The sequence below is a fragment of the Alligator mississippiensis genome, chromosome 6, assembly GCF_030867095.1.
Source record: "Alligator mississippiensis isolate rAllMis1 chromosome 6, rAllMis1, whole genome shotgun sequence".
Taxonomy (NCBI): domain Eukaryota; kingdom Metazoa; phylum Chordata; order Crocodylia; family Alligatoridae; genus Alligator; species Alligator mississippiensis.
The window spans coordinates 60,166,288-60,187,874 of record NC_081829.1 but is presented as its reverse complement, the minus strand read 5'-3'; the positions used below and the strand labels follow the sequence as shown (position 1 = coordinate 60,187,874).

Below are 21,587 nucleotides of genomic sequence, written 5' to 3'. Positions count from 1 at the left end.
GCAGCCACCCCAAATTTTGCCATAGCCACCTCCCGGCACCACTGCCACCTGCCCTGAGTGCGGTGTGGCTCCCAGATGAGCAGCATGCAGCAGCAGGTGCCATCCCCAGCCCCCCGGATGAGCCATGGCTCCATCCTGTGCCCACTCCCTCCCTCACTGCAGGGGGTGTTGATCTGTGCCCCCCCACGCCCCTTCCCTCCCCTTCCATCACAACAGACTTATCAGCTGTATGCAGCTCTCCATGGTGCTGGGCTGTGCTTCTTGCTGGCTGCATGCTGTGGCTGCATGCATGTGTGCGGGACGGCAGCGGTCCGAGGCCCTAGGGGGCGCGCGGCGGGCTGTGGCCAGCAGCCCTGGCACGCGGGTCGGGGAATGCAGGCTGGCGGACTAGAATTAGGCACGGACGCATAGCGGTTGATTAAAGATTATTTTACTTACACCGTAGATGGTCGCGGTGCAGGCAGGAAAACTTGCTTGAGTTGCAGTTACAGACAGGAAAGCAGAAAAGCGGACAAGAGTTCTAAACTCGCAAACTCTAGCCCAATCCGGCTGAAGGCTCTAAAAACGCGAGCCCGTCGTGTCAACCGAAGAAAACAACTCGGAGAAGAGCTCTGGATACACTCACACGAAGTTTGCTAGGCTCCGTGGAACTTGCGCGCAGGGAAGGGGTTCATCGAGGGATCGTTCGGCGACGGGGAGAGGCCAGAGGTTGATCAGACCCCTATAGCCTTCTTAAGGTACACGCTGGGTCCGTTAGGCTCCGCAGCGCTTAGAGTTCTTCATGAGACGTGAAGACCTCCTCCTCCAGATGGTTGTGGAGTCCTCCCTTGCGGGGTTCTCCTTGGAGTTCTCCAACTTGGGCGGAAACCGCTCAAGCCTCTTGTACGGCTAGCAAACCAATCGCTAGCCGCCACGTGGGAATAATTTAGAACTGGCCAATAGTGGGACACAAATTTGCATGCAGGTGGCGGGAACTTCTTTGCACCAGGGTTTTCTCTTTGCAGCTGAGAAATGCACCTTGCAAAGAAAGCTCCTCGTGGCGGGAAATAATTTAGCAGTGCCGAAGCGCGCACACGCAAAATCACACCCTTGGGTTGTGACAGCATGCATGGGCATTTATTGGCTAAATTATCTGCCACTTCAGGCCGATTTTCGACATAATGAATTTTCTTTATATCGGTGCTGATCCGATACTGGACCAATGTATCAGTGCACCTGTACTAATTATATACTATTTGAGGCAATATATTTATATAACCTTTTTAGAAAAGTTTTACAAATAGGTCACAACAGGCCGTGGACTATATTAGGGGCCCAATCTGGGGTTCCCAGAGGCTGCTCTATAGATTAGTACAGATTAAAGAAAACCACTGTACCCAATGGGACTCAGTGCTCAGTCTAGAAGATCCCATGAAGCATCTTTGTAATGATTAGTTTCAGTTCTCAAACTGTGGATTTGCCTCTCCCGTGATAACAACCTTGTTAACTGCAGTATATGGAGATGATTACCTACCCATCAGCCCTATTGTCTCTCTGCAAGTTTGTGTACACAGAGTCAAGCCCTTACCTCTTTCTAAAAGTGCAAAGTTTCAGGAAGTTAAATGAAGAGAGGATTGTTGGGGGTGAAGTAGATCTGGGCAAGGAGGAGGAGTCTAGAGACAAATCCACGAAGGAAGGGGCAGTAGAAACAAAAGAGAAACATTTTGAGCAGAACATTCCAGAAGTTTTGAGGGATAAGTTTCTGAGTACAGCCCCTCCATTGATTTGAGATCTAGTGAGGGAATGATATGGTAGAAGGGAAAACCTATCATGGCAGTGGGCTTGCTAGGCTGTAAGAGAGACCCTGTTTGGGAATATTTTAATGAAGGTTACATAAAACAAGAAGTACTTTTTGTAGAAAATATTGATTAAATCAAGGCGTCCTGACCAGTGATTTAAATCTTGATTTAAATCAAATCCACCCTGGATGGAGAGCAGCAGAGTAAGAACCGTGGACTTCAGAAAAGCAGACTTCAACTCAGCTCAGGAAACTCATGGGCAGAATCCTCTGTGAAGCCAGCCTGAGGAGGAGAGGAGTCCAGGAGACCTGGCTGTACTTTAAAGACACCTTGCAGAGAGTACAGGAACAAACCATCCCAATGTGCAGGAAGACTAGCAAGTATGGCAGAAGACCAGCTTGGCTTAGCAGGGAACTCTTCAGTAAACTAAAATGACAAAAAGGAAGCTTATAAGAAGTGGAAACTTGGACAGATAACTGAGGAGGAGTATAAGACCATTGCTCAGACATGCAGGGATGAAGTCAGGAAGGCCAAAGCGCAATTGGAGTCGCATTTAGCAAGAGATGCGATGGGTAACAAGAAGGGGTTTTACAAGTATGTTGGTAGCAAGAGGATCAGGGAAAGTGTGGGTCCCTTACTGAATGGGGGAGGCAAACTTGTGACAGGATGCAGAAAAGGCTGAAGTGCTCAATGCCTTTTTTGCCATAGTCTTCACAGGCAAAGTCAGCTGCCAGACTGCTGCACTGGGCAGCACAGCTTGGGGAGGAGGTGAGCAGTCAACCGTTGCAAAAGAACATAGTTTCATAGTTGGTAGGGTCGGAAGGGACCTGAGCAGATCATCAAGTCCGGCCCCCTGCCATGGCAGGAAGGAGTACTGGGGTCAGACGACCCTGGCAAGGTGTTCATCTAGCCTCCTCTTAAAGACTCCCAGGGTAGGAGCCAGCACCACTTCTCTTGGAAGTTGGTTCCAGATCCTAGCCGCCCTGACTGTGAAGTAGTGCCTCCTGATGTCTAGTCTGAATCTACCCTCTGCCAGCTTGTGGCTGTTATTTCTAGTCACTCCTGGTAGTGCTTGGGGGAACAGGGACTCCCCCAATGCCTGCTGGTCCCCTCTGACTAGTTTGTAACAGGCCACTAGATCCCCCCTCAGCCTTCTCTTGTGGAGGCTGAACAGGTTCAGGTCCCTTAGCCTCTCCTCGTAGGGCCTGCCCTGCTGCCCCCTGATCATGCGAGTGGCCCTCCTCTGGACCCTCTCCATGTTGTCCGCATCCCTCCTGAAGTGCAGCGCCCAGAACTGGACACAGTACTCCAACTGCGGCCTGACCAGTGTCACACAGAGGGGGAGGATCACCTCCTTGGACCTGCTTGAGATGCATCTGTGGATGCATGACAAGGTACAGGTGGCCTTCCTGACTGTGTCCCCACACTGTCGGCCCATGTTCATTTTGGCATCAATAATGACGCCAAGATCCTTTTCTGCCTCTGCACTGACGAGAAGGGAGTTCCCCAGCCTGTAAGTATGCTGCTGGTTCTTCCCCCCCAGGTGCAGTACCTTGCACTTGTCAGTGTTGAAACCCATCCTGTTCTCATCTGCCCACCCCTATAACCTGTCTAGGTCCAATTGTATCCTATTCCTCCCTTCTAGCATGCCCACTTCCCCTCACAACTTAGTGTCGTCTGCGAATTTGAACAGGGTGCTTTTTACCCCTTCGTCCAAGTCACTGATGAAGATGTTGAACAGTGCGGGCCCAAGGACTGAGCCCCGTAGAACCCCACTGCCCGCATCCCTCCAGGTCGAAAATGACCCATCCACCACCACTCTCTGGGTGCGGCCCTCCAGCCAGTTAGTGACCCATTTGACTGTGTAGGTGTCGACGCCACAGTCCCCTAGTTTTTTAATGAGAATGGGATGAGAGACAGTGTCGAAGGCCTTTCTAAAGTCCAGAAAGACTATGTCCACTGCTACCCCTGTGTCCAAGGATTTTGTAACCCGGTCATAGAAGGCCACCAGGTTGGTCTGACAGGACCTGCCTCTAATGAACCCGTGTTGATTGCCCCTAAGCATAACCTCCCCTGCTGGCACCTTGTGGACATGCGCCAGGATAATGCTCTCAAAAAGCTTACCCAGGATCGAGGTAAGACTAACCGGCCTATAGTTTCCTGGGTCCTCCTTCCTCCCTTCTTTGAAAATGGGAACCACATTGGCCCTTTTCCAGTCCTCTGGCACCACACCAGAGCACCACGAGTGTTTGTAAAGCTGTGCCAGGGGTCCTGCTATGACCTCTGCTAATTCCCTCAGCACTCTGGGGTGGAGATCATTAGGACTATTTAGAAAAGCTGGACATGTACAAGTCCATGGGGCAGGATGGGATAAACCTGAGGGTGCTGAGGGAGTTGGATGATGAGATTGTAGAGCCACTGGCCATAATCTTTCAATACTCATGGTAATCAGGAGAGGTACCAAATGATTGGAAAAGGGCAAACCTAGTGCCCATATTTAAGAAAGGAGAGGAGGATCCAGGGAACTATAGACCAGTCCGCCTCACCTCAGTCCCTGGAAAAATCATGAAGCAGATCCTCAAGGAATCCATTTCTAAGCACTTGAAGGAGAAAAAGGTGATTAGGACCAGTCAGCATGGATTCACCAAAGGCTAGTCATGCCTGACCAACCTAATTGCTTTCTATGATGAGATGACTGGCTCTGTGGATGTTGGGAGACCAGTGGTTGTGGTATACCTTGATTTTAGCAAGGCTTCTGATACGGTCTCCCACAGCATTCTCGTAGGCAAGCTATGGAAGTATGGGCTGGAAGAATGGACTCTTAGATGGATAGAAAACTGGCTGGAGCATTGGGCTCAGAGGGTAGTACTCAATGGCTCAATGTCTAGTTGGCAGCCAGTATCAAGTGGAGTGTCCCAGGGGTCGGTCCTGGGAACGGTTTTGTTCTATGTCTTCATCAATGACCTTGAAGATGGCATAGAGTGCACCCTCAGCAAGCTTGCACGTGGCACCAGGTTGGGGTCAGTAGTAGATACACTGGAGGGTAGGGCTAGGATTCAGAGTGATTTAGACAAATCAGAGGATTGGGCCAAAAGGAATGTCATGAGGTTCAACAAGTACAAGTGCAAAGTCCTGCACTTAGGACAGTCTCGTGCACTAGTACAGGCTGAGGGCTGACTGGCTGGGCAGCAGCTCTTCAGAAAAGGACCTGGGGGGTTACAGTGGACAATAAGCTGAATATAAGCCAACAGGGTGCCCTTGTTGCCAAGAAGGCTAACAGCATACTGGGCTGCATTGGTAGGTGTGTTGCCAGCAGGTCAAGGGAAGTGATTATTCCCCTCTATTCAGCACTGGCAAGGCCACATCTGGAGTACTGTGTCCAGTTTTGGGCCCCCCACTACAGAAAGAATCTCTCCAATTTGTCCATGTTCATCAGAGAGCAACAAAAATGGTTCAGGGGCTGGAGCACACAACTTCCAAGGAGAGACTGAGGGAACTAGGCTTATTTAGTTTGGAGAAGAGAAGACTGAGGGGTTTAATAGCATCCTTCAACTACCGGAAGGGAGGTTTGAAAGAGGATGGAGCTAGTCTGTTCTCAGTGGTGGCAGATGACAGAACAAGGAGCAATGGTCTCAAGTTGCAGCAAGGGAAGTTTAGGTTAGATATTAAAAAGAATTTTCTCACTGTGGCTGGGGGGTGGCAGGGTGGAGGGGGGAGATCGTACAACACTGGAACAGGTTACCCAGAGAAGTTGTGAAATCTCCATCCTTGGAGATTTTCAAGACCCAGTTAGACAAAGCTTTGCCTGGGACAATCTAGTTGAGGACGTTCCCACTTTAAGCTGGAGGTTGGACTAGATGACCTCTAGAGGTCCCTTCCAACCCTAATTCTCTATAATTCTAATACAATTGAAAAGCTTTATTTACTCATCTTTTTTTAGGGGCTTGTCTCTGAATGCGGAATTTAATTTCTGATGCTCTTGGGTCAAACTTAGTTTTGCAAATATTTCTAAAAATTCCTATTGGCTATCTCCTTGTCTCAAGATGTTCTTGGATATTTGGAAATTATTTTTGAGAACTTTGTTTAGTTAATACCAACATGATGCATTAACTTGAATCTTCATGTTAATGTTCACTTTGATTCCTGTGAATCAGTGGTGACCAACCTTCTCAGGCTGCAGACCAGATGAGTAGTGCCAGGCTTCTCTGTGGGCCCATAGTAGTTTCATAGTAACTAGGGTCCGGAGGGACCTGAACAGATCATTCAGCCCAACCCCCTGCCACAGGCAGGAATGAATGCTGGGTTCACAAGACCCCAGACAGGTGATCATCCAACCTCCTCTTGAATTTGCCCAAGGTAGGGGCAAGGACCACTTCCCTGGGAAGTTGGTTCCAGATTTTGGCCATCCTTATTGTAAAATATTGCCTTCTTATCTCTAACCTAAGCCTATTCTCCATCAGCTTATTACCATTGTTCCTCATCACCCCAGGTGGTGCTGGGGAGAAAAGGGCTCTACCTATTTACTGTTGATCTCCCCTGATGAGCGTGTAGGCAGCCACCAGGTCTCCTCTCAGCCTCCTCTTGCTGAGGCTGAACAGGTTCAGGTCCCTCAGTTTCTCCTCATGGGGCCTGTCCTGCTGCCCTCTCACCAAGTGGGCGGCCCTTCTCTGAACCCTCTCCAGGCTGGCCACATCCCTTTTGAAGTGCGGCGCCCAGTACTGGATGCAGTACTCCAACTGCGGCCTGACCAAAGTCGCATAGAGGGGGAGTATTACCTCTCTGGACCTGCTTGAGATGCACCTTTGGATGCATAACAAGGTATGGCTGGCCTTGCTGGCTGTGGTCTGGCATTGGCGGTTCATGTTCATCTTGCAGTCAATAATGACTCCAAGATCCCTTTCCGCCTCTGTGCTTTCAAGAAGGGAACTCCCCAGCCTGTATGTATGCAGTGGATTCCTTCTCCCAAGGTGCAGCACCCTGCATTTGTCTACGTTGAACCCCATCCTATTCTCGTCTGCCCACTTTTGTAGTCTGTCTAAATCTAGTTGCTGCCTCTCTCTCCCTTCAAGTGTGTCCACCTCGCCCCACATCTTAGTGTCATCAGCAAACTTGGACAGCGTGCTTTCCACCACCTCGTTCAAGTCGCTGATGAAGATGTTAAACAGTGTAGGCCTGAGGTACCCCACTGCTCACATCTCGCCAGGTTGAGTCCAGCCTGTCCACCACTACTCTCTGGGTGCGCCCCATCAGCCAATTTTTTACCCATCCAACTGTGTAGGAATCAATGCCACAGTCACTTAATTTATTGATGAGGGTGGGGTGGGATGTAGTGGTGGCCCAGCCAGGGACCGATCCAGCTCCATGGAAATGGCCCAGTTGGGGCCGATCCAGCTGCGTGGGGCCAGGCCCCTGGCCTGGCTGCCCCTACAGGTTGCATTGGTCTCCCAGTCTGATCCAACTGTGCAAGAAAGGGACCAACACCTCCATGTAGGGCTGGCCCAGCCAGGGCTCTATCCAGCCATGTAGGGCTTGGAAATCTGGTAGAGCGGGAACAATGGTAATGTTAATTGGCACCACTTCCCCTGCCCTCAAATTTCTAGACCTGTGGGGAGCACCATGGTCCAGATCACATGGTTCCCTAGGCTGGAAGTTGAGCACCCCTGCTATTAATTAACAAAACGGAGTAAAAGAAGGCAATAGTACAGACAGGGAACGTAGTTGGACATAGATTTTTAAACTAAGCCACATACTTAACTTGCACATGTTGGCTCCTTAGCCAAGACATGTAATTATTTATACTGAAACAAGGTAGATGTAGGTTAAATATAAGCAGGAACTTTCAAACTATAGGGCAGCAAAGTGCTGCAACAGATTGCCTAGAGGGGCTATGCAGTCTCCATCATTGGAAGTGTTTAAGAGCATATAAGATAAAAAGTGTCTTTGATGCTTTAGAAAAAAGCAATCCTGCCTTAAGCAGAGGTTTGGTTAGCTAACCTTTTGAAGTCTCTTCTAACCTTGCTTTTTTATTGTCTTCTGACTTGCAAAAGCAAATCAAGTTTAAAGCCAAGCCATCCTGGACCATTACAATGTAGGGTTTACATCAATACAGAATGTCTTTATTGGGAATTTGTACCAGTATATCTATATATTACGTAGGTGGGTATCTAAGGAATCTCCCACTTCATTCATTTTTAAATTCAAGATTACAGCCATAGTGCAAGATGAAGTATTTCCTGGGGCCACCATAATGGAAATAGGATTTTTCCTGGAACTTCAGTAGAGTGCCATAAGTTTGTTCCATGATATATTCCCCTGGTTTGAGAGGACTGGTTGGCTTGCATCATCTACCAGAAAGTCTAACAAGTATTTGCAGTTCTCAAGAGGGTAATATAAGTCTTATACTGTGTTACTTCATCCATTTTCTTGTATAAAAATGTATACCTGTCACTGCTTGTCCTACCCCTGTGAATAGAGAGACCAATTCTCAATGTATTGATTATAATCTTTGTATTTTTTAATTTTACAAAAGTAGTTTTCTATACCAACAGTCAGTTGCCTTGACTTCTCTCTCTGAATCTCTGTTCGTGGAAACTTTCAAGAGCAGCTTAGACCAGGAGTGGGCAAAGTGTGGCTTGCCAGGCCATTCTATCTGGCCCACAGTGCCCCTAAAAATTTTAGACAATTAATATTTATCTGCCCCTGGCTGCCTGTCATGGGAGCTGAACTAGATGACCTTGTGAGGTCACTTCAAGCCCTACTTTCCTATGGTCCCATGAATAGGGGACATCCTGATCTGTTCTCATTTGTGACAAAGGAGTAGAAGAACAATTTAGGAGCACAAGTCCTACAGGTTCTTTAGAAATTGATGCTCAGTATAAACATCTAAGACAACATAATTACTGGTGGTGCCATCCTTTTATATCAGGGGTGTCAAACATACTGCCCACGGGTCAGATCTGGCCCATGGAGCCATATCATCCAGCCCGTTGGTCGTGGACTGCCCCCAGCTTCTCACACCACATGTGGCACGCAGAGCTGGTTTGGTGCACAGGTGCTGCATGTGGCCCAGAGGGCTGGCACAGGGCATGCACTCTGTGCTATACCCCACTGAACCAGCCCCACATACCACCTGCAACATGCACCAGCCCCACTCTGTGGCTTGCACTGCAGTCAGCACAAGGGGCCAGCACCGGGTGTAGCTGGGTGCAGGCAGATAGCTGAGGTAGTTCCTGGTGGGCTGGTAACACTGCATCTCCTCCTCCACTCAGCCTCACACTGGGTTGACACTGTGCACTGGCTCCAGCATTGTCTGATCCAGACCAGCCTTGGAGCCAACAGTCTGGGGCTGATCTGGCAGGGCGCAGCATGCAGTGTACACCCCACTCTGGCCTTTTCTGAGCCGGTTCAGCATCTGAGGCACCAGTTCCAGCCCACGTGCCACTTGCAGCTCCAAGTGGGGCCAGCACATGCTGCACGTGGCACTGGGGCTGGCACAGGAAGCATGCTGCAAACTGTGGTCTACCAGACGGCCTTGCATGCTGTCTCTGGTAAAGTCAATCCAGCCTGCAGCTTGGCCCACCCCTGATTTATGTGATAATAATTATGTTAGAGTTAGATATGATGCCTTTTAAGAGAAACCTAAACTGAATTCATGTTGTTTGGTCCTGTCTGGGTACGGGGAAACCATGTTCTTGTTGAAATTTTTGATGCAGTAGTGTTTACCAGTTTTACCAGGGACATGAATTTGCTTTAATCCGGGTATATCGATTTACTTTGGCTTGATTTTTTTCCCCTAGTCTAAGGTGCGCTGTCTTAATATGGTATACTGTGTCCATTCACTTACAGAGCCATTTTGAGAAGATTTTTATTTCATTATTTCCCATCTAAGGAAATATTAAAAAGAATTTTTAAACAGTTCTAGCTCTGGCTAACTGAACCCAGCAGAGACATTAATCCAAACCTATTCTTACTGTAGTACTAGCTAAAGAACTGCAAGTCAAAAGTGAACATGTTTATAAAAATGTCTGCTTGCTAGAGCCTTGCTATGCTCTCACCATTTTTAATTGCACTGGATCATAACTGGCAAGGAACATTTATGTGTTAAGGCCTTTGAGGAAATGTCTTTCTCAGGACATTTCAGATTCCATGCATTTAAATGTTTGCCCAGTGGCTCTAATTTATAGCCCCTGTGCTCAAGGAGAAATGCTTGTTTACACTAAGCTTCAGCTTTTTTCAAGCCTTGTGCTCTGCATTTTGCATGATCAGTACATATAACTTTGTACTCATCATCCACCTAATCACTGTAAGATCATTACTGCCTATTTTAGTGCTTTCTAAACTTTTAATACATGGGGGAGCCTTTTTTCTGGATTAAAATTGGTGGCACACTTCACTTGCTGATCTGTGGGCTAGATCCTACCATGTAGGGCAGGTATGGCCAGGGCCCCATCCGGCCCTTTTTTACAGCACATTTCTGTAGTGTCAAGCCCTTTGGGAAACACTTTTAACTAAGTATTCTGCTTTTGTAAATGTGTGTGTGTGCAGTATTTTAGTTCTTCTGCTTAAATTCGTAATACAAAAACAATTTTCCAACAGAACCTAAGGGAAAAAAATCATACAACTACATTTTTTGAGTTCCAGCTCTAAGAATTGTAAATTGTAATGATGGAGGGTTTATTCCAGAGGCGGGCAATTATTTCAGGTAGAGGGCCACTTAATGAGTTTCGGCGAGCTGTAGCGGGCCGCATGGGTAGCCCTGCCCCTTGACAGTTGCCTCACTCCCTTGTCACCATCTTGGGACCGGAAGTCCCACCACCTAACCCCTGACCTTTGCTGCCAGATGTCCCTCCCCTTGTCCTCTGGAAATACTCTGTGGGGGGAGAGGGGTCGCCACCTTAGAACCAGAAAAAAAAAAATTATACGCTAAAAATCAAACACTAATTATAACATATTTTAATTTTATTATGAAGACTATTTTTGTCATGATTTGTGTTTGCATACTGTATAGAGGTTATTGCATAATAATTCAAAAATAGATTCTTAGTCTTGTATATTGTGGAAGGATTGTGTATGGTGGGGTGTGTGGGTGCGGGGTTTGTGAGGGGGAGTGTGGTGGGCATAAGGTATGTTGGAGGCAGGGTGTTTGGCTTGTGGGGTGCGAGGGAGGGTGGGAGGTGTACAGATCCCCTGCATTCCTCCCATGGCACAGCAGCAGCAGGTGGGGTGCTCAGGGCACAGGTGTCCTGCGGGACATGGCTCCGGCCAGGGCTGCACAGCGAGGGGCACAGCCCCCACCGGGCTGTCTGTATTACTGGTGCTCCCTGCCACTCGCACGCAGCCCCTGCACGCCCCGAGCATGGGAGGGAAGCCCCAGGCGCTGGAGCCAGCTGCCTTCCCTGCCCCCAGGGAAAGGTGCCTGGGGTGCAGCCCTGGCATGGAAGGCAGCCAGCTCCAGCACCTGGGGCTTCCCCCTGTGCCTGGGGACTGCATGGGGTTGCACTTGAGTGGCAGGGAGCACTAGCAATACAAATGGCCTGGTGGAGGCTGTGCTCCTCGCTGCAATATGCAGTGCTGGCCAGAGCTGCGCCCTGCTGGGCACCTGCGCCCTGAGTGCCCAATCTGCTGCTGCTGCCTCCGCTTGTCAGGGCTGCGCACCATGGCGGAGTGGAGGGAAGGGATCCCTACACCCCTTAACACCCATATGCTGCCTAGCTGGGCTCTGCACTGCCACCGCCTCTCTGGGTGCAGGCTCTGTGCTCCCGCCAGTCCCAAGCCCATGCTCCCGCCCAACTGCAGCCCTGCCCCCATCACTTTCCTACCTGCTGCCCAGAGTCAGCAGGAGACCAGGAAAGCAGAGCAGATCCTAGGGAGCGGCAGCAGCAGCCCCACCCAGAAGCTGTGTGCTGGTGGGACCCTTCCACCCACAAGGGTGGGAGCAAGGCACAATAGGGTATGTTTGGGACTGTGTGTACACGTGGGCGCCTTGCTCCCACCCTCGTGGGTGGAAGGGCTGGGTAGGGTTGCGGGGTGCTGCAGGCTAGATGAAAGTGCATGGTGGGCTGTATTTTGTCCGCTTCTGATTTATGCAATGTGACTTGTTTTTTCTTTCAAGACCTCTGACCCTCTCCACCCCTGCCCCCCACTTTGTGCCAGCAATTATCTTGACTTGCTGTCATCTTAAGAAGTTGCTTGATGCTACTGTCATGACTCCTGGAAATTTAAGACTTGTTGATTCCCTTCTTGTCCAAGTAATGATTTGGCTTTGAATAGATTACTAGTTGTATGCCCTCTTGGTGAAATTTGAATCTTTGGATTAAAAAGGAAAACACACTTTTAAAAGATCTTCCTGTTGCTCTCATGGGACAAGGTATAGACTAGAATGATCTCTCTGGAATTCACCAGCAGAATAAAATTACAGTCCAGTATAGCTAAGCGACACTACTTCAGTGTGTTGTGCAGCTGTTGCCTGAAAAATATGAATCTAGTTATAGATGAACTTGGATAGCAGGATGTTGTGTTGACTGGCCCATTCATTGGGTGACAGTTCATTACAATGCATCTTTTTGAATTTGAGGGCAGCAAAGGACATGCATAGCAAGTGACTAAAATTTCATGCTGAGTATTTGCCCTTTGTTTCTTGGTAAATGGAGGTGCCTCCTGAAAGGGTACTGATATGACTTGTAATCTTTTCTCGTGTAACAAATTGACAGCTAAAACAATGTCGTCGCAAGTGCAGCAGCATAGCTCAATGGTCAGGACTCTTCATATTATATTGACTATATACGCTGCAGCCTTAGAGCGTGAGCCTTGGACCCTGGTCATCTCTAGAACAAATCTTTGTAAATGTTGAATGCTCCTGCAGATAAACTGTCTGAAACTAGTTGTCTTGTGTTTAATTTACTATTTCCCAGAACAGATACTTCTTGACTGACAAATAATAATCAGGAGCTAGATGCATTTTACCTATAATGATTATAAACATGAATTTTTCAGAAGTCTTTTTGCAAGCATGTGTATGATTTAGATTTGGGGTTGAGCAATTTTTGGTTTGGGTTTCCACTTTAGTCTTATAAATAGTAGAATTTTGGCCAGCAAGTCGTGACAGGGAAGGGGTAGTGGTAGAAGTAATGCCACAATCCAAATTCTACTTGGAGAGTAGTACTGAAAGCATATGCAGACCTACTTGTGTCTTGTACTGAGAACTTAAAACTTTAAAAGTCAGTTGAGGAACCTGTACCCTATAGACTATTCTTAATGGGCCATTTTGAAACTGGCACCTTTTAAGTGCATCTAATTAAGTAACTTACATTTTTTTACATCCTATAATTAAATATAATTTTTTAAAAAATGACTCTTAAATAAGCAACGTACTGTAGTGTTGGAATGATGATCTTTCAGGAAATATGTGAATGGCAAGGGCTTTTATGGGTGATATCTTTTGTTGGACCAACTGCACAGTTGGGATAGACTTGGATAAGATTTTGAATTTTACACATTCTTTTTCAGGTCACTTATTGTAGCAGCAGTGTTTATTAGCTGGGAATTGGGGAAAAAAGATACTTAAGTACAGTAGACCATTAAACAAAGTAATTAATCCATCATATTAGATAGATCCTTAGTCTTGTATGTTGAACTAAAACATGCTAGTTTATTTTTCTTAATATCTTGCTTGCTTTTTATCTTGCCTAAGATGGCAATAAATCAGGTGTAAAACGGACACATTTGTGTGCATTAGCAAGAAGCTGGTTGTGATGGTTAGCCAGTGAACCATGCCAGCAAAGGGGACAATCTCTGGTATTAAGGAACAGTGGAAATCTCTGAAATGATTTCCTTGGAAGGACTGAGGTTAATATAAAAAAACCCCTAAAATAAAAGTATAGTATGGGAAGGAACTGCATATTACCTAAGGCAGTACAACATTGTCATGAGAGAGACCACACCTGTATTTATAAAAATTAGGTTTCTTTAGATTTAACCTTTGTCCTTGTTTTGTTAGTCCTTATGAAATATAAGGTTCATAAGCATGAAGAGTTGTTCTTTTGGAGGGGTTAACCAGGGGTTAAGGCTTAATTATTTCCCCTCCTTGGTTTCAGGTAAAGTTTCAGATATGCCTCAGTAGTACACTTATAGATCAATTTGAGGCAAACATTTCACAGTCTAGTTTAAATTGGTTCGTATATATACATTGGATCACACCTGAAATGTTCTGCATGACTTAAAGTAGGAGTAGGCAATATTTTACAGCTGCAAGCCAGAATGTCCCAACTTTAGGTCACAGGCTGGCTGGTCAGTGCTTGGATCCTGCCACTACTGCAGCTTGTGTCTCCAGCTTCCTGGGGAAAGCACCCACAGAATGGGACTGAATGCTGCCAAAGCCCCATGTCCCAGGAGCCATACCCAAAGGCTCTGTGGGCCAAATGTGGTCAGCAGGCCATAGTTTGCTGACCTGCCTTTAAGATGAAATACAGTTCAACATTTAAGTGTTCCTAATTAGGCAGTTAACACACAGCTTTTGAAACTGGGACTTCATTTTTTTCAGTTCCTCCAGTGGGGTATTAATAAATATTCCAAATTAGTTTACAGTAAATTAGAGCTGCTTTTCTTTCATGCATTCATCACTAGTAAAATACTACCTTCATGAGCTGCAAGCATTACAGGGAACATTCATCTGTTTGGGAAAGCTCCACTTTGTTTTAAACAGTATAGGCATCTTTTATAAAATCTTTATTTAAAAATTGTTTTGATTCCTCTTAAAGGTGCTTTGTTTTTCTCTCTCTGTTTTAACCACAAAATCTTTGCATGTTTCTTGTAGGAATTAAGTGATCTGCAACGTGATCCACCTGCCCATTGTTCTGCAGGACCTGTTGGAGATGACTGTAAGCATCTCAATAGCTTATTGCAAAGGTTTTGGCATCTTTACAGTGCTAAAAATGTAGACTAATAATGTAATCCTTCCCCCCCTCCCTTCTGTCTTTCAGTGTTTCACTGGCAAGCAACTATTATGGGACCTGTGAGTATGTAATTCATACAGTTGAAATTGGCCTAATGTTTTGATTTCTCTTTGACTCTGAAAGGTCCATTTAAATATAATCTGAGACTCATACTTGAGCACCTACGAACATGACTCTTGGATTTAAGATTTTTTTTAAACAGCTTTTTATGTACTCCAGCACTCTAGAACTTAAAGTATTTTACATACTCTAGTTTGTAATAATTCCCTTTCTTTCTTTATTTAAAATTTCCTCCTTGTGCTCTTGAGATTAAGGGCAACTTTAGTGGGTGCACAAAATGCATTCTACGTCCAGTCCTTTACCAGCTAATTTCTTATGAAAAGCCTGCATTTCAGGGATATTCAGTTAAACATGTATGTTAGTTTCCAAAGGGAAAACAGTGGTCATAATCCAACATTAAAATAAGTAGTTCTAAATAAGAGTAGCGTTTCACAGGGTGATCTTGGTTCTGAAGGGCATATCTGCATTTGTGAACATGGGAGTGCCACTGACAAACCTGTTTCTCCCTCTTGGAGTGCACCAAAGTCTAGGAATTAGGCAGTATGGTGTTTAAATTGAACATACACCCAGAGTGATTCTTTGTGCTTCTTGGCATGTGCACAGAGCTGCTTTATGCTTGCTACACTTCCTAATTTCTGGGGTTTGGCGTTTGGATGGGAACAAGCGGACAAGGTGTGCTTGTCAGCTGTGCTTTCAAGCTGACAGAGGCAGGCTGTGCATATGCTAAGAGTCAAAGTTCAACCCATTACTATGATGTGGGTATGCCAAAAACAGATGTTTTGGGGTCTTGGAGTCACAGCAGTTATAGAAGCTGAGACTATAAGTATAAAAGGTCTGCTTTCCTCAACTGGAGGAGGGCCTGGAAGGACTTGATAAAATCTCGCCAAGGAGATGCATAGGGAAAGGCAAAAATGCTTAAAAGTAGAAGCCAGTAAAAGAAGCCTGTAGAAGATTTGAGCTGAGAACCTGAAGGAAGAGATATTTGCTCTCTAAAGGTGATTACAGTCTTGATAGTTTCCTTTCCTTATGGACTGTTCTTGCTACTTTGAAATAGGAATATTTGGTTCACTCAGAGGGCCAAACTAACCTGCCAACAGGAGAAATTAAAGCAGTATCCAAGCTGCAACTTTACAGGGGGAAAAAGCAGAAGAATGGAGTTGTCACTGCTCTGAGATGGCTTATTTCAACATCTTCAATGCAACTGCTGCTGATTTAAGTATTAATCTGGGAATGGTGCATTAGATTTTATTCACTGCTTCTCATGCAGATATTTTTTAGAAGATTCCTCCACAGGTCATACAGGTGATATTTGTCCAGCTTTTTCAAGGCTAGTATTAATATTCATGCCCCTGCTATTTAGGAGCTGTTACCTAACTGGTTCAATGATTAATTTGAGTCTCCCTGTGCCCCTTTGCTCCGCTTTAATATCTTAACCATTTATTGTTTTTTCCATTCAATTTTTTTGTGCTAAATGTCTTACTGACAATACTGTAAGGCTTGTTTACCACAAAAAAAAAACAGATTGAAGGAGAATTTTTATAAAGCTAGATTTTGTTTGAACTAATGACTTGAGTAATCAAACACTAGTGCGCACATGCTGATATAACTTTCCCTTTTGTAGTTCATCTTTAATATTGTGTCTCAGAAACCTACTTTTTCTCCATGTATTGTACATTCGCAAGAATTATGTCACCTCTATTTGAAGCTGGGAATGGATCCATCTTTCAGTTTTTCTCACTCATAACTGCTAGTAAGAAAAGCCACAGTATCAGTGTGAGGTACTTCTTCCCTAGGGAATAAGAAAAAGACATATTTTCTAAGTTATCTTTTTTTGTTAGGCTGAAAGGAATAAAGGTATTAAACTTGCCTTCAGAATTCACTCCCCATGTCTGGAAGTAGGTTGACCTAGTGTGCTTCTCTGTGGGCTGTTCTTATTTCTTATACTCTACATATGAAACCGTGGCATCATTTTTGATGCTGAAACTTAAGCTTTATTTAAAACTTCGATGAACCATTTTAGTTTGCTTGCAAGCTGTCAACTTAAACCAAATGGAAGCATGGTGACAACCACTTTTACTATTATGTGAAATTTGATGCCTTAGCAGTTCTATTTATAACTTATCTTGCTTTGCAACAGTGCCTATGTTTGGAAACACTTTAAAATGAGGTGTTTCATGTGTTTTTCCCTATTATACTCTATCCTAAATAAATTTAAATTGCAGCTTATATTGATTTTCTTTTAAGGTGGATTTTTTTTCTTCTTCACACTAAAAAGAATGATATGATTGCCTTAAATAGATTCAGGGAGCCTAAGAAATCAGTGTACTTCCACTGCTTTGTGGTAAGCATCTGATTCCTTAGCTGTTATGTTTAATACCCAGGAAATCTGCCCATTATTTTTGGCTTTCCTTAATTAGAAGTCACAGGAATGCTTCAGCTTTGAGGCCCTTGATAACCTAATTATAGAGGTTTTTTCCTATGTAATTATGAAAATGAAGGGTTCTCAACAAATGACTTGCAACAAAGTTATTTCTCTTTTTTTAAACTATGTGCAACCTGGACATAAACCTGTGCACATGTTCTCTAACAAAATGCATGTTCACAGATTTGTACAGGTCACAAAGATGTTGTGAGTTTTAAAACTCCCTGATGTCACCATGATCAGCTGAATAATGTGGGAAAAACCTACTCTTTGCACCTGCAAAGAGAAATCACTTCTTAAGGTAAGTATGTTTGTGACAAGCTGGAGGACGACCCCAAATGTAGCAGAGCAGCTGTGGCTCTATTACACAGAGGGCAGGATGGGGAGGACCATCTCAGAGTTGTGTATTCCTTATGGTGCCATGGAGCTGAACTCTAGAAGCACCTTGCAACCCAGACACTGAGGGAGAGCTAGACTGGAGCTGATGGACCAGCAGTTATGTTGATCCACCAGTCAAATGTTGTTCCTTGTCTCCTAGAAAGCAGTACTCAGTAGTTGTGTGGGCTACTGCAGCAGTGGCCAAACCTGGCTTTGCTGTTCATCCATAAAGTTGGGGGAGGATTGCATCCCTCATTATCAGCCACATACCTTCCCAGCACATAGCCCAGTGTTGGATTGTGTGCTGGGAAAGGCTTTGATCCAAGCTGATAATAGTTTGGGAAAGGCTGTTTGAAACCAGAAAAAAACTAAATAAAACCTACCTTCAGCAGACTTAGGGTTTGTTTTATTTTGTTTTGTTTCTTTTCCTCTAGCCTGACAGTGCGTATCAAGGGGGAGTGTTTTTTCTCACAGTACATTTTCCAACAGACTATCCTTTCAAACCACCAAAGGTAATACTTAATTTTCCTAAAACTGTTATGAAAATCCTAGGTCCAATCTTTGTTTCATTCTTTTTTTTAGCTTAATAAATTTTTTGCAGGGGTTTAAAGCAAAAGTATCAGCAGTGTGCTATCTATTTTTATGCATATGTCTGTCTGGCAGAGATTTCTAAAATAGAATGTATGAACAGTGAACAAAAACCTATACTGTATCTTTGGGGTGGCCACTCTGAAAAGGTGTGCCTGGGTGTTGAAGGAATAATATTAAATTCTCTTTTGCAATAAACAGAACCTGAAGCTGACTTTTTTTTTTATAATCATAGATTGCTTTCACAACAAAAATTTACCACCCAAACATAAACAGTAATGGGAGTATTTGTCTTGACATCCTGAGGTCACAGTGGTCACCAGCTCTGACTGTATCTAAAGGTAACTTCATAGATGTGCTAATGAATTTCTATACCAATAACAGCAATGACAGTAAACATTTTAATGTAGCTGCGATGCACAGTTCAGCCTTATTGTGACTTATACGAGTAATTGCTGAAAAATAGGAATGTCATGAGGTGGGAGTAAACATTTATCCTGCATGCTGTTAAGTGGAAAATTCAACAAAATCTTGCATTTTGCTTTCAGACTGTGCAAGCTATTTTACGCTTCAGCTATCAACTTAGATAGTGGGTCATATATATGATTAGTAGCTGTTTTAAATTTATGCCATTAAGTGCAAGATGCTAGATATGGGAAAACAACTTGAATAAAATGCAGAGTATTTAACACTAAATTTGGCTTCTGTAATATCTATATCATAATTTGCTCCTGCTGGAGGTAGAAAGAATAGTAGCCCAAGTAGTCTGATGAGTCAGAAAACTACAAAACAGGAAAATTTCAGCTGTAAATAGAAAAGCTTGTATTGAGGCATATATAGAATATTGGATCACTTGGTGCTTTAGACTCCTTTTCACATATGGGTATAATAATATGATTTGATGATTGGGGTGGCCTGCACTCTTATTCTTGTGGGCTAAATCTAGCCTTTAATTATGCTTAGGGACCTACCCAAATTGTGATAACAACATGATTTTTGTGAAAACCGTGAAAAATGGTGGTTTGCACAAACACTGCAAAAAACGGTGATTTCTCTGATTTTGCACAGAATTGACCAAAAACAACTTACTAAAAATAAAATGATGGCTTCCCAGTGAGAGCCAGTGGCTGCTGCAGCTTGGTCTCACAGCCCACTGGAGGGGCAGTGGAGCCGCTGGCATGAAAGGGAGCAGCCAGAATGGCAGCTGCTCCCTCTGGTGCAGATTGGCTAAGGCTGCCTTTTGTGCAGGCTTGCCCTCTTGGCCAAGCAGCAGTGAGGGGCAGAGCTGCAAAAGGGGCAGCCCTCTTGGACAATCAGCAGCAAGGGGTGGAGCCACCATGATAGCTTGGATAAATGCTGACTAGCCCTGCGATCGTTTCACAACATTGCCCATCTGCCGCCTTGGTTTGGGTAGGTCCCCAATTATGCTTCATTTTGAGAGAAGATAAATTTTTTCCACTACATGGTGTCAGCCCACCCTCTGGATACAGTCAGTTGGCCCCAGTCAATTGGTCTTCAGCAAGTAAAACTCTTATTTTTCTAAATATTCCAATGTAGTGTTAGATTTTCTCCAGTTTTGAAGCATGCTGGCTCTTAGAATAGTGAGGTCGGTGTTATGCCTTGCACTGTTGTTCAGATCATTAGAGGTGTTTGTAGGTTCACTGAATTATGGCTGTCTTCAAGCCATAGGTACAAGGACTGCTTTCATTTCTCATCCACATCTTTACTACACATGCAGACAAGGGAATCTAAAATAGTCAGTTTTACCATGGAGTTTCTCTAAAATGAAAGTGAAATAATGTAAATATTAAGTGCTTAACAAAGCACTAAACAATGAAGTCTTTTAGAAGAGTGTCATTCCATTTGCAGTTCAAGCAAGACAAAATTGTTAGTCTTAATTTGATCTAAATTGCTCTATGCAAATGTAGCAATTATAGTTTCTTTTATAAGCAGCTGGTGCCCACACCCACCAGCTCTGTATAACAATCTTTAAAAAATTCTACATTTATTTAGCTGTTAACACTGATAACTGGGAAAAGTTGCTTAAGGCATATCTTTGTGTATGTATGAAATAATCCAAATGCCAGCATAAACTGACCCCCAGCCTGTTGCTGTGCAACATATACCTTATTTCCTGTTGAAGACTTACTTAATGTGTGGTCAGACATTTGCATCATTATGGTGCTTCAAAATGTAAATTACAGATTAATTTAAGCATTCTCCTTAAATACTTCTTCATTAGTGTGAAGTGGTTTGCTTACCTTCCTTAGAATTACTCTTCAGATAAAGTTATTTTAAAAATCTTTATACACAGGCACATTATCTATGACTGACAACCCATTTCAGTTTTTTGGGTTGTTTTTTTAAGTTTCTGTTTAGTTGTACAAATGTTCTTGGTTGGCTGACATAAAGGATTCTGACATTTCCTTTATACTTAACATTAGCCTCTGATCAGAGTGACCATATAATTATAACTTCTTGAGTTGTCTAATATTAGTGACTTGTGTTGATCTTCTGTGCCAAATATATCATAACAAAATGTCTGACTGCCACAGCTCAAAATAGTATTAACCAATTCCAACCTTTTTTTAATGAAGCAAAGCATAACATAAAATGAGTGCTCAGCATGTATTAGAAAAAGTATGCTTTATTGTGGACTTCCATAGGTCATTAAGTAAAATATAATTTTCCTCTGCAAGATGTCTGAGGTTTTCTGGGTTTCTACCCACTGGTTGGGAGGTTAACATAAATTGTATGATGAGATGTAAGGGATTGTTTTTGTTCGTCTGTTTGTTTTTAGTCAGTGAGATGGATACCCTTCAGACATGCGTTGTTTGTTTTTTTTTCAAGAAACAAATTCTTAAGTAGACTTTATTGGACATAAGATTGCCTCCATAAAGCAAGTTTAATTCATCAGAGTAAAGGCTGGCAGTGCCATCAGTTGACATGTGAAGAACAATGTTTTCTTTCTATAAATTGGCAAAATCAGTGCAGTATTTACAAATATTTCCATGGCTCTGAACACAGACATGCTGCTTTCCCAGAATCTGTATGCTAGAATTAAAAGTATCAAATGTATCCAGAAAATAAACTAATACTTAGTGTGCATTTTAAATAAGGTAAAATACTAATTCAGTCTTACAGGAGAATACAAATGTAAGTCAGCCACATCATACACCAAAATCTGGTTGTGTATGATGATGTGATGTAACTTATATTTGTAACCGTGTTATACTAATCACTTTATATTGATCATATGGACCCTGTAGTAGGCTTTTCCTGTATCAGAAATGAACACATGAGTTTTAATGTAAAATAGCTTGCAGTCTTACTAAATGTTCACATTCAGTTATATAATCATTTTAATATGGCTGGGTCAGTGCGTGTAATTAAATGTCTAGGGATAAAGTT

The 21,587-nt window shown here is 44.0% G+C and overlaps 1 protein-coding gene across 2 annotated transcripts in view; it reads left to right on the top strand.

Moving 5' to 3' along the window:
• Positions 1-21,587, top strand: part of UBE2D1 (ubiquitin conjugating enzyme E2 D1) — a 39,588-nt gene that overhangs the window by 9,530 nt on the left and 8,471 nt on the right. The window contains exons 2-5 of one of the 2 annotated variants that reach the window (XM_059729928.1): positions 14,590-14,653; positions 14,756-14,787; positions 18,023-18,100; positions 18,412-18,517. In XM_059729928.1, coding sequence (XP_059585911.1) covers positions 14,590-14,653; positions 14,756-14,787; positions 18,023-18,100; positions 18,412-18,517 — 280 coding nt within the window. Of the gene's footprint in view, positions 1-14,589; positions 14,654-14,755; positions 14,788-17,393; positions 17,512-18,022; positions 18,101-18,411; positions 18,518-21,587 lie in introns of those variants that run through there. The other variant, XM_006271594.4, reaches the window with a different exon arrangement.